Source organism: Podarcis bocagei (assembly GCF_964188305.1).
Source record: "Podarcis bocagei genome assembly, chromosome: 4".
NCBI lineage: Eukaryota > Metazoa > Chordata > Lepidosauria > Squamata > Lacertidae > Podarcis > Podarcis bocagei.
The window spans coordinates 66,396,166-66,414,264 of NC_138128.1; the positions used below are offsets into that span (position 1 = coordinate 66,396,166).

The following is an 18,099-nucleotide window of genomic DNA, read 5'->3' on the forward strand; positions in this document are numbered from 1 at the left end:
GTATCTATGTATGCAGTGGTGTGTTTCTCAGACTTCATGAAATCATCCTCTCCTATCCCCTAAAATACACAAGATCACCTTCATTTGCCTTCAGTTCCTCATCCCTGCTTTGCCACTTCCTTAACTCTTCTCATTATGCCACCTCCCCAGCCTAAGTTAACTTGACTGTAAACAGTCACTGCTCGTTCTCAGAAATCCCATTGGGGTGTAATGCCTTATATTTTGGAAATTCCCGTGCCTTGTGTTTGTAAAATCGCTACCCAATTTGGCATGCAAACTGTTTGCAATGAATCACCTTGCAGGTATTGCACACCAATCTGGAAACAGATATTGTTGGTTGTATGGCACTAGGTGAACAGATGCCAAACTAGAGACCATGCTTCAAGAAAAACGTCCTATCTTGCAATCTCGCCAGACAAAACTGGCTAGTACAGTTCTGAAGTTTGGATTTGGCCAGGCTCATGTTCAGACGTGCTTTGATCTTGACTGGTTTGTGATAGAGCAAGCGTGAGCTCCAGCCCCCAGGGCCACCACACTTGGCACTGCACTCGACTCCTGCCCAGCCCAGCCCACTCTGCAGAACCCTTTTAACAACAAAGCATTGAACAGAATGCTGCCTTCAAGTAACAAAGGTTTTTCAGACTGGTTGTGTTGTACGGGTTTTAGCTTTTTTAAAAAATTGTCATTATTTTTAAAATAAGGTGTTCTTTACAATGTTAATAATAATAATAATAATAATAATAATAATAATAATAATAATAATAATAATAATAATAATAATAATAATAATAATTTATTATTTGTACCCCACCCATCTGGCTGGGTTTCCCCAGCCACTCTGGGCGGCTTCCACAGAAACCAAAAATACAGTAAAATGTTCTTATTTCATTTAACCTCTTATATCCCTGAAACATACGATTGCCTTAAATCAGGAGTGAACAAACATTTCAGGATCAAGTGCCACGTTTTTGGGTGGGGGGTTGTTTTTGCGGGAGGACGACATATCACAAGTGGCAAACAAGACCAATCAAGACACTCCATATTTCTCTCTCTCTCTCTCTCTCTCTCTCTCTCTCTCTCACGCACACACACACACACACTCATCCATCCAAAACACTGCAAACCTGCCTTTCTTCACCAGAACCAAGCAGTGATTCCTACACAAAACTGTCAAGTTGAACCATAAGAACTGCTGCAGATAAAAATCCTATCTTGAAAAACCAGCCATGTCTGGAAGGGCCACTCTGACAGGGCTTTGTGCATAGGCGAATGTGCCCAGAAATGCCTGTCTCCTAGGTGGACATTTTTTGTTGCTGCTTTAGAGCAGCAGCAAAATACAGTGGCTTCTTTGGTGTAGGACAGGGGTCTGCAACCCACGGCTCCGGAGCCGCATGTGGCTCTTTTACACCTTTGCTGCGGCTCCGGGGCGGATACTAGCGAGGAGAGGAGGCGCATTGTGCGCCCCGACACTCCCCACTGTGGCGGGCGCTGTGCTGGCTGTGACGTCGCATGGGGGCGGTGCGTGCGTTAGCCACGCACCGTCCCGACGTCACCTTCCCACCCGCCCGCTACATTGTAAGGGGCATGTACACTGGTCACTGCATTGAAAGGGGGCATGTATGCTGGTCACTGTTTTGAAGGGGAGTGAAGAACACACACACACAAAAAGGTAACTTGTTAATTTAACGTTTATTTCTATGAGGAGGAGTAATTCTGAGGGGTCAAACAAAGAAATAATAAAAAGTGACCAAAAAGTTATTTTTATAATGACGAGTTTTGCGGCTCCCAGTTTTTTTTTCTTCGGAAATGGGTCCAAGTGGCTCTTTTTGTCTTAAAGGTTGCAGACCCCTGGTGTAGGAGAACAAAGGAGGCGGGAGGGCTGTATGCAGCCTGTAGATTGCCCGTTTTCTCTTAGATTATGAGCCCCATTGGGACAGAAAGACTAATTTTAGAGAAACTAAGCCCATAGGATACAGAGGAACAGAAAGTGTACTGTATGCTACTCCATTAACAGTAAATGGTACTCTCACAAAAAATTATGTATATTCTGTGTTTCTGTGTTATACGTGGTGTTGGCCTACTTGGAGCACCATATTCATTGGAAAAGCATTGTTAGTAGGCTTATTTATCAGCCAGTTGGAAGACATTGTAATGTAGTATTGTTAAAGGACTGTTCTGGGTTAGTTCCAAAATGTGCTGCTTCTCTGGAGAAAGATAGTACACTCAAGACTTCTGAGTGGAGCTGGATTCTGCAAAAAAGAAAGAAAAGTGTGTGGTATTGATTCTCCCCCAACAGAAATTCACTTTCTTGATGTAGGACAGCTTTTAACCTTCCCGAGGTTTTGGATTATTCCCATTAGCTTCAGCTAGCATGGAGCTGATGGAAATAATAGTCCAAAACAGCTGAAGGGTTGGCTAAGGCAGTGGTACAGTTTTGTGTGCTTCTATTGCCACATTATTAGGAAATTTATTCAGTAAACCAGCTGACTTTGACATTTCTCCCCTCAATGTTGCCTTCCGGAACATTGAGGTATTAGGGGTTGTCAGTGCTTTGTGCTGTTCTGAAAAGAGGGCAGGCCCAAGATTGGCATAGTATTTACCCAGGTAGCTTTCCATGGTAAAAATCTACCAAGCTTGAACAAAAGCTAATTTTTACATGACTGGAACAAACTGACCCAGTTGGCGCACGTTAACTTCTGTCTAGCTTTCGTTACACAGAATGCAATGGATTATGCAACTAAGTTTTGGTTTCAGATTCTCATGATAAACTCAATCTGTTCAAATATAGATTTATGATTCCCAAAGGTAAACGATAAGTAATACTAATATAACTTAATATCCTTGAATTGCCCACACACCCTACTCAAAGAAACTATACTGACACTAAATAATTCAGCTTTTTATTAAAGCCTTGGAGTTCTATAACTGTATTGAAGTATAAAACAAGGATAAAGAGATGCAAGGTATACCATCCCAGGTCCAAATTCTCAAGTCACTTTATAGAACATTTCATTAGTTTAGCTTTGCAGAGGTGTAACGCTTTGGCCAAAACGGTTTTGTAGCATTTCCAATGCTAACAAATGTAGCAATAAGTGTGTAGGCTTGTGTTGATCAGGGAGTCCCATTAGTAAGCATGTATGTATACATCTTAAACCTTTATGACAAGGATTTGGAGGCAGGGCAAGAATATGTTATACCTGTTGCCAGTGGATACATTTTCATTACTTTCATTCCTTATGCTAACTTATTGCCCAGAGGAGACTTATTACCTGGGTCCATTTAAATCTAGCTTCAGACTCAATAGAAATAATGCGACCCATAATTAAAATCCGTAGTAAAACAATTTCACCAAAACTCTCAAACATCCATAGTTCAAATGTATAATATACACGCCCAACAACATAACAGTTAAAACAGCAATTGAGCAGGAAGTTCAAGCCAGTATATCAGGGGAATACTTGTCAAAACGTGTGTTGTCAAGAGCTGACAAAATTCCTTGTATTCTGATAGTCATCAAACCGATGTTAGGATGATGGGGACTGAGAACATGTTGTTTCTCTTGTACCTCTCAGTGGCTTTATATACAACTGGATTGTCAATTCTAGAAGGTGATGCTGGGGCTCAGCCCTGTAGCATTTACAACCTCTGCATGAAACTGTTTATAGTGAGGCTGTCTTGAGCATTCAGAGCTGAGAATCATCAAAAGTGTCAAATCAATAATGAACTGGATAAGAGTCAATAAACTGATGTTCAAAGCTGACAAGATGGAGGTACCATTGCTGAGCAGGCAGGCAGGGCTGTTCAGGGAGGTGGTTTCCAACATGTACAACCCTCCCCTCCCCAAAGGATTTGTCTTCTGGAGAGACACACAGATCTAGTGTTGTCCCTGGAAGTTCAAGTGATATGGAACACCTTTTGCCAGCTGAAGCCATTCATAGATAGGAAGAGCTTGGCCATTAGGTGTCTATGGTTTGGCAATCTCCAGATTAAACCACTGCGACACATTGAATACAGGGCTGCCCTTGAAGGTGGCAAAGACTGTTCAGAAATGGCAGTTCAGAATACAGCTGCCACAGCTGACAGGAGATGTTGGGAACATTTTTGTTGTGCTTAAACAGCTCAGCTGGCTTCTTGGTCCATTTCCAAGATCAGTCCCAAGCGCTGGTGCTTACCTTCAAGAGCCCTTATGCTGCTTCAGACTTGAAAAGCGGAAGGGGCATCTATTGCCGTATCAACCTGCCTATGAACTTGGGCCATCTTTGGAATCCCTCCAGGTTTCTCTGCTATCTGAGAAGAGCTGGTTGGTAATTTGAGAGACTGCATCAGATGCCACAACACCACTGCTCCGCACCACTGCCCCCAGGCTTGCCTGTCACCTGTCTTGATATATTTCCAGTGCAGCGTGAGGGTCTCTTTCTTTTCTCAGCCTTTTATCTGCTTTTGATTGTTTTAATGCTGGTTCCACCTGCTTTCTTATTCTTGCATGTTTTATTTTATCTGCAGACTGTGTCGTTGCCCTGGAAATACTTCCACTGAAACGTGGCATATAAATCTGTAAAACTAAAGCAAACAAAAAAGACTGAAGTCCCCATTGACTGAGCTGGGAGAATCACACAAGAGGCAACATTCCCTAAAACAAAATACATTTGTCTTAAAGCCCTCTTTAGGGAAGTTTTTAATGTCTAATGCTGTATTGTTTTTAATATTCAGTTGGAAGCCGCCCAGAGTGGCTGGGGAAACACAGCCAGATGGGCGGGGTATAGATAATAAATTATTATGATTATTATGATTATTATGATTATTAAAGCTAAAGTCACACAGCTAGTAATTATTGATACAGCTTGCCTGAAGAACTTAGTCTTAGTGTAGTTTTAAAGGCAACTCATGGAACAGGGAAGTGGTAAGAATTTGATGTATAAAGGCTGCTTTGGTGCTACCCATCACTGACCTCAGCTTAGGTCAGGTTGAACATGTTTGTTGTTCTTTTCCCTTCAACCAACCAAACAGCACTAGGATTGCTCATAGTCTTTGCCCAGGTGTGTTAACCTGCCATCATCAAATGTTATTTTTAGGCCTCTAAGATGCAAACTGTGGGCAACATCCATGTCCATCTTGCCTGCACAACAGAAATCCACTGATGCACATCATCCATCTTCCATAAAACCTTCCCTGCTCATTTGAAACATGCTTTGTTTATAAATGGAAATGCAGGTAATGTTGCTTCAGACCCCGAATAACATAGGTATGTTCCTCTGTTTCAGATAGTTAATAGTATGATGCAATCCTCCACACCAGGCCCTCTCTAGAACTTTAATGAGAAATACAGCACTTTAACCTGTGGGAAAGATTCTACTGAGAAACTTTAGGAGCTGGAAGAATTATTCCGCCCCCCTCTGCTAGGCCAGTGACCTACCTATTCCTGCACAACTATTTTCAAACTCAGCCAGCCTACCCTCGTCACCATGTCAACTGCTCGCCATCTGCTTCTTCATATTCAGTATATCTCTGCCATCTGTTTGCCTTAAGACGGTGAAAAAGAACTGAGCTGGCCTGCTCTTATTTGCTGCATGCAAATAAAGGACTGAATGCCTTCATGCATGGAATGCAATAAACAATTTCTTTTTCACAGCCCTTGAAGGCCAGCTGAAAAGGACTCTGCCTTCTTTATGGGTAGAGTTTAATATGTCACGCCAAACACCACAAATATTTAAAGATGCTATGTGTCACCCCTCACATGTAAAGGAGTATGAAAGCACCAAGAACACAACGTCTTCAAAGCCTACACAGACTTACGCCTCTAGGCAAACATACATTTCCCAAAGACCGAGACTGCAATCTATACACGCTTACCTGGGAATAATTCTCATTGAGCCCAACAAGATGTACTTCCCTGTAAAAGTATGTGAATAACACTGCTGTATGCAAGCCTTTCACTCATTTCCACACACTTTAAAACAGTTTGTCTCACATGCTCGTGTAAAAGGAAAAAGAAATACCGCTTACCATAAATCCAGGTTTTCAAGACAAGCTGTAGAATGGAATGGATCGGAACAGTTTTACAATCTAAGCGCTTCAGCATTGTTATGGTATATTATACGGTAATTCAAACATGGGGAACAAGAGAAACTATATTCACATGGGGGGCGACATTATTAATCATTTATCAAAAGGGTTTTTAAAAACAAAACACCCTAACAAGATGCCCTGATTTGACTGAGCAGCAACAGATAAAATAAAATGTGATGTTCATTCTGAAAGCTCTGTAAAGCAGGTTGGCAAAAGAGTTCTGTGTAACTCCTAAGCTTTCTATTATTGAAGGATTTGTGCCTTAGTGGTAGGGCACATGCTTTCAATTAATGAGGGCCCAAACTGAATCCAGTTAAAGAATCTCAGCAGATACCTTGGCAAGCTGCTGTCAATCAGATAGACACTACTGGTCTAGGAAGCTCCTTTACACTGAATCAAACCATTGGTCCATGTAGCTCAGTACTGTCAACACTTGCTGGCAACAGCTCTCCAGGACTCTAGACTGGGCATATTCTCAGCCCTACCTGGAAAGGCAAAGGACCTTCTGCATGCAAAGCAGTTGCTCTACTACTGAGCTACAACCGGCCGCCGATAGACCTTCTGCAACCTGATGCCATCCAAATATTTTGGACTACAATTCCCATCAGCCCCAGCCAACACAGCTGGAGAATGCCAGTTTGGGGGAGGGTGGTCTAGATGGCCCAATGGATGGACTCTACAAGACAGCTTCAGACGTTCCAACGTTAGTGCTGTAAGGATATTGCCTTACTTCCTCTGTGTTTCTTGAAACTCAACTGCTAATCTCAACTGCCTTTTGAATGAACTCTTGCTATGACTAAAAATCAACACTACAAATACAATGATGTAAAAGCACTTTGTAAACATCGAACAGCATAATACACCTGTTAATGTGGCAGTGCTATGTCAACTCATTATAAGAGAGATACACAGAATGAGAGCTTGATCACCCAGGGTTGGGTTCCATAAAAATGCACTTCCAGGCCCCAAATGCCTAAACAGAGCAACTGTGGGTTGTTGTAGCTTTTCTTAGATGGGCTGGCATCCGTCTGCCTCAGGAGACAATGGAACGGAGCACTTTCAGGAGTGAAGTCAAATCGATGGAGAGTTACAGCGCCTGCTGTGGCTGTAGAGACCGATGATGGTAAACAGTCTGATAACTGTCACTGGTTTTTTGTATTGATTGGGTTTCATGCAAATCACGCACCCAGCAAAGAACAGTTTGCAGCCTGACCACAAAGCCTGTGTCAATATGGGGTGGTGGAACCCACTGTATTCTTGAGCTTGTGAGATCATCAATAAAAGAGGTTCAATGCAGTTAAGGAACAGGGTATGGGTGAAGCAGGGATCAATCTAGCCTGACTGCTGTGGACTGGATAACTGCATTGCTGAATTGCACCACCTTGACAGTTAAATGATGGTGTGGAAATTTTATTAGAGGGAGATTTGGGGTCAACTGAGGGCAAGATACGCAACTTCAAAGTGTGCATCAGGTCACTCATGTGTGAGCTACTAGCCTGGATTGAAGTGTCCTGCCAAGTAATCACATGAGCACTCTGCAACAAAGCATGAACTTCCATTCAGTCCATTACCACAAGCAACGTAAAATAAACTGTGTAGAGGCAATTGGTGATAGTAATGCAATATTCATAATAATTTGCCATGTAAATATAAGAAGGGCCCTGTTGAATCAGACTAAAGGCGCATATAGTTGGGCATTTGTTCCCACAGTGGCCAGCTAGATGACTATAGGAAGCCCACAAACGAAACATGAGTCCATTTGCACTCCTCATGCTCTTAAGATATATTTGCACTTCAGCCTGAATAGAGAAAGTCACTAACATTTTTTGGGGGGTGGGGTGGGAATGTTTTCAAATGTTCTCAAATGTCTTAGAATGTTCTAAGGCCCAAACCAAGTTACAAGAAAAGATATCCTGACTAAATATCAGGAAGAACTTTCTGTTAGGAGTAATAGCTGTTCAGCAGTGGAATAGGCTCCCAGAAGACATGGCGAACCTTCCTTCCTTGGAGGTTGCTGAGCAGAGGTCAGATGGCCTGCGCTGGGGGATTGGAATAGATGACCATCAGGAATCTATAATCCAAATCTATAATTCTATGATTTTATGATTTCTTCTTCTACTACTACATTTTATTAAGCAGACAAATAAAATCTAGCTTGCTGAAAATTTCAAATTAATAAGCATCTTCCTTACAGACTACAGGAGACCTGATAAAATCAATGGCCATTGTAAGCAAACAGGGTGAGCACAAATGATAATATAAGCATGATTGGGAAGATATGGGAAATCTACAGACTAAATAGGGTTTTTGACTAAAAAACTGTTATATGACTCTAAATAGGGAATCCTGAGAGGAATGACAGCCCCCACTGATATAGGAATCCCTATTCCTGTAATGGCACCATTTTTACCTCTGGATTTTAAATGGTATGCAGTCTGCGCTGGGACCTGCTGATGGAGGGAGGGAAGACAAGTGGAAAGGTGGGCAATAAAATTAATATGAATACTAGCAATAATAACTTCTAACGGAATATTCCACCCCACTTCATTCCACTTCCAGAAAAGTAACAGGTGAAATATCTGAAGCGTAAAAACAGAGCCCAGTGGCATTTTAAGGCTGCAATCCGATACACACATTTCTGGAAGTAGTCTCCATTGAACTAATGGAGCTTACTTCTGAGTAGACATGGCTAGGGAATGAGCTGTAAATCTCTCCTACTGCACTGCAGTATTTTCACCCAGGATCCCTCATTCTACTGATCTTATTTGTCTCCCTCAAGCCACCATTGTTCTGATCTGGCACTCAACTTTACACCAAACTGGTTCTGTTTAACACTTTTGCTCTGATGCCTTAGTTCCCATCTTCCTAGGCCCATATCATTCCAAGGATGCCCACAATGGTCTCTCAACCCCAACAATTCCACCTTCCTCTCCTTCCCCCGGTCTTTTATGGTTCACCTAATGTACCCGGTTCAGTTTGTTGTCATTAGGTTCCAATGGCCATTCTTTCCTCGCATGCCCATTATTGCCAACTGGGGAGGGGGCAGCGGCTTGCGCAGCAACTGGTGGCTCGCAGCCAAGGAGGCCTTGGTGCCTTCCTGTCATATATAGTCCCTTGCTCATAAATCCCTCCTTTTGTCGCCGGCCAGCGCCACTATTTACCTCCTAGCCTCCTCCTATCACTTCCTCGTTGCAGAGGAGTCAGCAAGGTGCACGGTCCTATCCCAACTTGCCCGGAGGGAAGCACGAGGCGGCGGCAGCAGCAGCAGCGTCGCCGCGTGTTTGGTCAGCTGCCCTGTGGCGCGCCGTCGGGGCGCGCAAGAGAGATAGGGCTCCTCCTCGGCTGGGCGAGGCTGCCTCATGCCCTGGGCACCCTGCCCCCGATGCCCGGGGCTGGGACGACCCCCGCACGGAACCGCACGGATTTCTTCCCCTTCTTCTCGGAGTTCAGGGGCGCCAGCCGCGTGGCGCTCAGCGCCCTGGAGACGGCCGTGCTGGCGTGCATCTTCGCGCTGGCCCTGGCGGCCAACGCGTGCGCCATCCGGCTCCTGGCGCGCCGCAAGCGGAGGCTGAGCGTGGCCAGCTGCCTGGTGCTCAACCTGTTCTGCGCCGACCTGTTCTTCATCAGCGCCATCCCCATCATCGCCGTGGTGCGCTGGACCGAGAGCTGGACCATGGGCCACGCCGTCTGCCACCTGCTCTTCTACATGATGGGCCTCAGCGGCAGCGTCACCATCCTCTCTCTGGCCGCCGTCAGCCTGGAGCGCGTGGTCAGCATCGTCCGGCTCCGGCCCTCGAGGGCCTACAGAGGCAGGCTGGTGGCCGGACTCCTGCTGCTCATCTGGGTCGTCTCGGCGCTGGCCACCCTGCCCCTCTGCCTTTTCTTCACAGTCCAGCCGCTGTCCGGAAAGCACCAGGTGAGATGACCCTATAAAACAGACAAGGCGGTCTTTTGTTACAAAAGGCAACCCTTTTACTGCCCAGATCCCAACACACATTTACTGGCATGCCACTGATTTTTGTACAACTTGCTTTCGATTAAGTCTGCGTATGATATTAGCCTTTCCTGTTAGGCACAGTTCCTCCCACCCACGCCAGTAAGAAGTTGACTCGGAAAGTCTGGCTATAGGATTATGCACTTGGGGACAGCACCATTGAACTCAATGGGGCTTATGTCACGCGAAACATTTACAGAAGCAGCCTGCTATTATATATTTCTTAGGGCACACCTGCAAAATCCCATGACACATGTTGATTTGGGGGGGAAACTAACAACCCAGGTGTCCTGCCTTCGAGGAATGCTCATTGGTGGTCTCCCAAATTCACCCCTCAATTATGCACTGGAAGTGCAAGTGGGGAATCTAACTTGATTGCACAATGAAGTGTTGAAGTAGGTGTTAGGGGATAATTGGTCCATGTGAAGTTAGTTCCACAAAGAGAGAGATTTACTGGTTTCAAAGTAATGATCTATTCCACCCCCGCCTAAAGGTTTGGGGTGAATAACAATTGAAAAGCTTAAAAATACAATTCAGTTAAGTCAGAATACCATTGCAGATAGGTTAACTGTCGCTGTAAAGCCAAACCATGTAGATATTCCGAAAGTTCTGCAAGCTTGGACTATGGTGAATCTCCAGAACAGATGGAAAGGAGATATAATTTCAGATTGCTCCTATTGTAAGGGGCAGCCAAAAAAAATCTCCCTCTGCTTATTGTTTGAGCTGTGAACCCTCAATATAGTCTGCTGTTTGGGTTTGCTAACAATCCAGTGCAGCCCCTCCACATATAAATGGTTATAGAGTCAGCTATGCATACTTCGAAAATGCATCCAAGAAGTGCCTCGGGTAAGTGTGCATAGGATTGTAGCCTTCAACTTTAGAATGGTTTTGAAGTTAATTCATGCTTCCTGTGCTTTTGCATAGTTTCATATTAGATATTTTACATCTCTATTGGTCAGAGTAGGGAGATATAACATGGGACATGTCAGAGACTGATTTTGCAGGGATAGCCAGCGTGGTTCCTTCAGATGGTGTGGACTCCAGCTTCCATCATCCACTGCCATTGTCCATGTTGCTGGGAATTGGAGTCCAATAACATCTGAAGGGTACACTGTTGGCTACCCCTAGTGTTGTGAATTGTGTGGAAGGATGAGAGACACAGCAGAAATCTCAGAAAAATATTCAGTAGTCTATGGAGCTATTTTTTCCCTTCAAACAAGCAACACCTCTTGTATTCTTTTGGGGCTGTGCCAATCTGAACAAAGAGGAGTGTACTCATTTGAAGATGATGGATTTGTAGGGCTGGCTGACTGCTGTTGTTTGCTTTTATCAAGAGGCTGTTATTTTCCACCATGGTATCTCTTCTCCATAAACTTTAAGGGCCATGCAGGAGAACATGGCAACATGCGTCCACTGCTTGGTTGGCTTTGTCAAGCCCAAAAAACATTTAAGACATGAAAACAGAAAGGGGGAGAAAACCCTATATTCTAGAGACCAATGGTAAATGGCCTGATAACTGTCTCTGGCATGCAGGGCTTCAGGAAAAGCACAGGTATTGCTGAGATTTCAGTAGTGTTCTCCTAAGGCAAGGCTGGTTATTATCAAATCCTTTGAGTCCTTCACTGAGAGTACATAGTGAGTAGGTGTATCAAAGGAGTTGGCGTAGGCTCAAATAAATGGGTTTTCGAGATTTTGAATCATGCAAGCTGACTTGAACACTTCGAGGTTCAATTATCAATGGGTAATTAAATGCGGAGAAATTAAAGAGTCCCTTTCGGGATTAGTAATTGATGCATGGCAATCTGAAGCAAGATTCCTGGGGTTAGAACTGGAAGAGACCCAAAACGTGCTGTCATCTAGTCTCCTGATGCAAAGCAGGATCAAGGTAGTTGGATCGCATTCCCAGATCAGTTTATGACAACCCGAGAAGGGCCTGGCACAAAAGGGTGCCTCTAGGTGCTTCTAGGCCAGCAGCTTGAGCTGACTCGAGGCTGGCCAATACAAAAGAAAGCAGGTTCTTGCACCTTCAGTAGCTGTGTAGAAGAGAGACTTTCAGCAGCTGGGGGTTTGTGATGTCAAAGTAATCCTGATGAAATTCCCTCTTCTGAACAACTATTCAAGCAGGGGTAAGACACCTGTGGTCTTCCAGATGGCGTTGAACTACAGCTCCCATCACCCCTGAGCCCGTGACCATTAGCCATGCTTGCTGAGGCTGATGGGAGTTGGAGTCCTACACCATCTGAGAGGCCACTGGCTTGGCATCATTATATTAAAGCAGGGGGGATCTTCCAGATGTTGCTAGACCCCAGTTCCCTTCAGCACCAGCCAATGGTGGAGGAGGATCACAGTGGGAGTCCATCAGCATCTGGGGTGTACCATGTTGGCTGAGAACCTATCTGCACTTCCTCTTGTCCTGCTGCTCTCTAGCACTTAATCGGAGCAAACAGCAATTCAGGTTTTCTCAGGATGGACTTTGCTCTGATTTAGAGCTAAAGAGCAGATTTTACCTGGGAAAGGAGTGGAGCAAGGGGGAAACCACACAAACCCGTGTTTTCTACACAAGTGGAAGTGTGGGTAAGCCCTCAGTTGTGAAGCTCATGCAAAAGGTCCCATATTAAATCCCTGACACTTCCAGGCAGGACTGTGAAAGATCCCTGTTTGAAACCCTGGAGAGTCAATGCCAGTCAGTGTAGACAGATGAAAGTAAAGGACCCCAAATGGTTAAGTCCAGTCAAAGGCGACTATGAGGCTGTGGCGCTCATCTCGCTTTCAGTCTGAGGGAGCCAGCGTTTATTCACAGACAGCTTTCTGGGTCATGTGGCCACCATGACTAAACCACTTCTGGTGCAACAGGACACTGTGATGAGTGCCAGAGCGCATGGAAACATCGTTTACCTTCCTGCCACAGCAGTACCTATTTATCTACTTGCACTGGCGTGCTTTTGAACTGCTAGGTCAGCAGGAGCTGGGACAGAGCAACAGGAGCTCACCCCGTCGCGCAGATTCGAATGGCCAACCTTCTGATCAGCAAACCCAAGAGGTTTAGACCACAGCGCCACTTGCGACCCCTCAGTGTAGACAATGCAGAGCTAGATGAACACTCTGACCTGACATATGCAGCTCCCTTAAGTTCCAGACTATACATTACGCCAGTGGTTCTCAAAGGGTGTGGCAGCAGAGGATGGCCAGTGTGGCAGGAAGATTCAAGGACAATCAGTGTTATATTTTGGGAATGATTCATGTTCTTACGTAGCTGCATTGTTTTATACTTTCATATTATAAAGTAGTTGTGTTCTGTGTTACAAATCAAGCACTGCTAGGAGTTACTTCTTTTTGTTTTACAATGTATTTCTTATCAATAAAGAAATATGTTGTGTGTGGCGTGAGCAAATTCTAAAAGTATGACCCAGAGAAAAACGGGTAGCATGCACCTATGTCTGACTTTTCTTTAATTAATCACAGGCATGATGCACCTTGACTGTCAGATAAAAAAACATTAAAATTTAGGAATTTCTTAAGAATTCATAATAAATACTATTTTTTATCAACTGACTTGGTGCTATTTAAGTATCGGATTTATTTGCCAAAAAAGCGATGAAAGTTTCTCCTCAGTTTGCCTGTTAACCTTTCAACTTTCAGTGACTATGGGAGGAGCACAACATGCGCAAAGTTAAGTTTAGAATTGAATTGGTGACTAGCCTTTGCAAAACTCTTCATTTGTCCCGTGTTCTACAGTACATATTGTATCTTTCACACAAGAACACACAAGCTCTGTTGTACCTATGCATTTCTTGAAAAGCAGACGTTTATGTGGACATGTAAGATGACTGCATAGACCACAGGAGATAACAGGAGAGAGTCATCATCAGCAAATAATTAGATTACGTTCCCATTTTTTGTCCGCCTTGCAGCTGTCTTTGCAAGGAAATCACATTTAATGCTAGTAAGATGAGGTCAGATACGACATTAGCTTCTAGTATTTGTTAAACTATTTCATCACATTGTCATAATGGTTCAAATTGTAGGTGGTGGAGGATTTTTTTTGTTTGCTTGTTTGCTTGTTTGTTTTGTTTGCCAGATCTTGTGACTACACTTTTATCTGAATGTGTTCCAGGTTAAAATCATAAAGATATTTTGATCATTAACTATTTCCGTAGATCCTGTTTGGTTGGTGGTTATCTGTTCTAAAAACAGGCACCAAGCCAGAGCATGCTGACAGAGGCGTACCTAGGGGGGAAGCTCAAAAATCACCTATCAAACTACGAAGTGTATGACATATATATGTGTGTGTGGAGATGTGCCACTGTTGTTGCAGCAAGAGCAAAAACAGGAGAATCTTCCCGTCCTTCTTGCACCGCAGCACAAAGGCATGCATTTTTTCCGCACTTATTCCTTGCCCCACCTTTACTCTGGATGCTTCAAGTGCTGGGGTCATGTAAAATGTAGTAATTTCTGATGTGTCTATTGCACTAAAGTGTCCCCCCCCCCCTGTGGGGAGGCACTGATACAGCTCCTTGCCAAGGGCACAAGGGACTCTAGGTGCGCCTTTGTGTGTTTCTCAAACATTATGGTGAAAGCAAACACCCAGACTAAAAACTTATAGGGATTTTGTTCTTTTTCTTGCAGGGAGTGTTAATTTGCACCTTGGACTGGCCCAGCGTTTCAGGAGAGATCGCTTGGGATGTGTCTTTTGCAACTGTGATCTTCTTAATACCAGGATTAGTCATCGTAATTAGTTATTCAAAGATTTTACAGGTATTTTTCATCATCATCATCATCATTATTTTTAAAAAGATGCTAATCCACATTTAAAATTAAATCAGAGTTCTCATAGTAAATGGAGTTTTAGTTTTAGAGATGGTAATAACAGACCACAAGTAGCCAAAAAAGTAGCACACTTCCTAGTTCTTAACAGTTTTATTCTAGTTCATTTGCAATAGTCGCAAAACCTGAGTTGTTTATCACTTCATATCCTCAACATTTAATTAATCTTGGGCTAAACTACATGTTATATTAAGTACTGTGGTACCTCGGGTTACAGACACTTCAGGTTACAGATGCTTCAGGTTACAGACTCCGCTAACCCAGAAATAGTACCTCAGGTTAAGAACTTCGCTTCAGGATGAGAACAGAAATTGCATGACGGTGGCGCAGCAGCAGCAGGAGGCCCCAATAGCTAAAGTGGTGCTTCAGGTTAAGAACAGTTTCAGCTTAAGAACGGACCTCCAGAACGAATTAAGTTCTTAACCCGAGGTAGCACTGTATGTTATTTAAACAATGTGATTCGGACAGCCACTTCTCACTCTTAACTGAAAGTAATCTTAGCACCCTGATCTAGACTGGCACCATGGTGTGTGCGTGTGTGCTGACAGCTCTTCTCCTCCATGCCATTTTCCTGCCAGAAAATCACCCCAAAGTTGCTACCTGCCCTGAAAAAATGGATTGTCCCATATAGACTTACCCATTTTGTTAAGATCTATCATGGAGGCCTTACCATCTTTAGCTGAGCCTGCTATATGGCAGTGCACGAGAGAGCCTTCTTGGCAGTGGTACCCCACTTTAAGAATTCCCTCCCCTCTGTGATACATGTGCTGCCTGCTTTTTTACATTTTAGATGCCAGCAAAGGGCTTGGTTATTCCCCCAGGGATTTAGCAGAATCTGATGCTGCTACTGACATTTTTTGTTGGCTGGCTACGACCAACCTACCTTCTTGTTTTTATTCATTGCATTGTGAATTTGATACTGTTTCAGTTGCAGCCTGCACTGCAATTGCTGTGCAATGAAAAATGAGTAAGATATGTTTTAAATAAGTAGCACTCTGGAATTTTCACCGGGAAACTTCCTCTCCCTGCTCCTGTTTGTGGGTGGCCAAACAGTGCTGTTGAAAGATGCTGTCAATATTACACATTTCCCAGGAAGGTGGTGCTAGAGAGTTACATACGACTTAATCCTCCCTTCGTCAGAAGATTATGTCTTCCTTGTAGAATTCCATTTTGCCATCAAGGAATATGTTTGGAAGTTAAAAGACAATAAAACTGTATTTCGAAGAACCTCTCCATTGTTCTTTGCACTAAATAACATTTGCAACCCATTAACTTTCTGTAGCAAACAGTATATAGATGTGGTATGAGTCAGACTATTGGTCCATTCCACATTAGCTGCAGGTGAGAGGAGTTGTAGTCTGACACATTTGGAGAGCACCAGGTTGGGGAAAAGCTGCTGTAAACTGATATTGTTTCCCCATCTGAGAAAAAGCAGTGTGCAGGTGGAAGAACAGTGGCTGAGTGTGCATGCAAAATTAGTTTCCTGGCATTTCAAAAAACACAGTAATTGGATTAGGGAAAGCAAAGTGAGAAGCAGTAAGAGAAATATTTTTTTCCATAATATTCAAACACTATACAAATCATATTTGTGTAAGGATTAAATGCTGCTTTCCCAAGAGGAAACAAAACTACTAATTTTGTTATGGTGGAACAGGAGAGCATTTCCTCTTCATCATAATATTTCGCCCTCTTTCAGTGCTCACTGAGAGCAACATGCTAATTTTGATATTCCTTGATTGTAAGTCTGACTGGAGTGTCCCATATTATTTTGGTACCTTGCACATTTCTAAACAATCGGCATATTTTCCTTGGATGCAGCAGCATTTGGAAGGCTGGCATGACAAAGTGATGTCCACATCATCTGCAAGCTGCTGGTTGCTGCGAGAGCCTTTCCTGGAGCTGATACTGTACTCTTAAAAAAAATAATTTAAAAAAATCCCAGATATGAAAACAGCCTCTCATTTAAAAAAAGTACATTTTGATTACCTGTATATTCCTATTCCCTGAGGGAGTTGGGTGGAGGTGTGAGTACATTTAGCACAGCTATCTGGCTCACTGAAAAAAAAGGGGGGGGTACCAAAACATGTTTACAAATGTGTATTTCCATGCCATCCACTCTACCCTTTCAAACTTCCAAAGGAGATTCCACAACACCCCGTGTCATTTTTTTCATTGTTGAGCTGTTCTTAATCAGAAAAAACTAATTTTTTTAATTTATTGATATCTAATCACAGAGTTTGCCTAACAATTTTTAAAGAATTAAAATATATTTACTGAAAGGTGTTTTTTAATGTTCTAATGCAGATTGCAAAAGAATCAAGGAGACGTCTTCATGCTGGCATGGCCTACTCAGAGGGTCATCACATTCGAATTTCCCAGAAAGACTTCAGACTGTTGCGGACTTTGTTTGTATTGATGATCTCTTTCTTTCTTATGTGGAGTCCGATAATCATCACCATTCTCCTCATTTTAGTGCAGAAATTCAATCCAAACGTGAACCTGATGCCTTCTTTATTCTTTTGGATAGTGGCTTTCACATTTTCCAATTCAATTGTCAACCCAGTTTTATATAATGTTTCCCACTTCAGGCATGAATGGAGGAAAATCTTTTTCTGCTGCCCAGGTCCTCTTGGAAGAAAAGCACTTGCAACAGACACTACGCTAAGACAGAATAACAACAGACATTTTACTGTGTCTGCTATTTCCACATAACCATGTGATGTTTCTGACAGCAGTAATCTCACCAGCTATTTAGAACAGTGTGCTAAAGAAAGTGTCTGGGAAAGAGGGAGGCAGGTGGAATTAAAATATCAAGATTTGCACAGCATATTCTGGTCTTGGGAAATCTTGGTGCTGCAGAAAATGACCTTATAACTCTCCCATAGCAATGGATACAGGTGCTGATGGCATTAAAACAGAAGTTAAAATGTTGACTGCAGAGCATAACTGAACTCTGCAGTTTACTATCTTCCAGAAAGTGATTGTATTTTGTGGGATCTTTGGCATTGGGCAGGGACGATGACACTTCCTTGCGTGAGAGCCAAAGGATCGGCGTTAACAAATAACAAGTTTAAAAATGCGTAAGTGGCAGGGACACAACCAAACGTTCGCATGTGACTGCTAGGTTTATAAATGTACAAGTAGCTGCCAGCCACAGGGAGACTCAGCCATTCAAACAATACTGTGTGTTTTGAACATGTGTCTATGGGTTTTCT

At 43.3% G+C, this 18,099-nt stretch overlaps 1 protein-coding gene across 1 annotated transcript; it reads left to right on the forward strand.

Moving 5' to 3' along the window:
- Positions 1–9,297: 9,297 nt before the first annotated feature.
- On the forward strand, positions 9,298–17,711 carry FFAR4 (free fatty acid receptor 4). Its single transcript, XM_081192348.1, has 3 exons — positions 9,298–9,982; positions 14,687–14,815; positions 17,189–17,711. The coding sequence occupies exons 1-3, from the start codon at positions 9,449–9,451 to the stop codon at positions 17,594–17,596; spliced, it is 1,071 nt and encodes a 356-aa protein (XP_081048474.1). The 5' UTR covers positions 9,298–9,448; the 3' UTR covers positions 17,597–17,711.
- The last annotated feature ends 388 nt before the right edge of the window (positions 17,712–18,099 follow it).

Excerpts from the sequence above, each read along its gene's own strand:
- FFAR4 (XM_081192348.1), top strand. The coding sequence starts at position 9,449 with ATGCCCGGGGCTGGGACGACCCCCGCACGGAACCGCACGGATTTCTTC. Across the intron at positions 9,983-14,686 it reads CGCTGTCCGGAAAGCACCAG|GGAGTGTTAATTTGCACCTT; the intron begins GTGAGATGACCC and ends TTTTTCTTGCAG. Across the intron at positions 14,816-17,188 it reads GTTATTCAAAGATTTTACAG|ATTGCAAAAGAATCAAGGAG; the intron begins GTATTTTTCATC and ends GTTCTAATGCAG.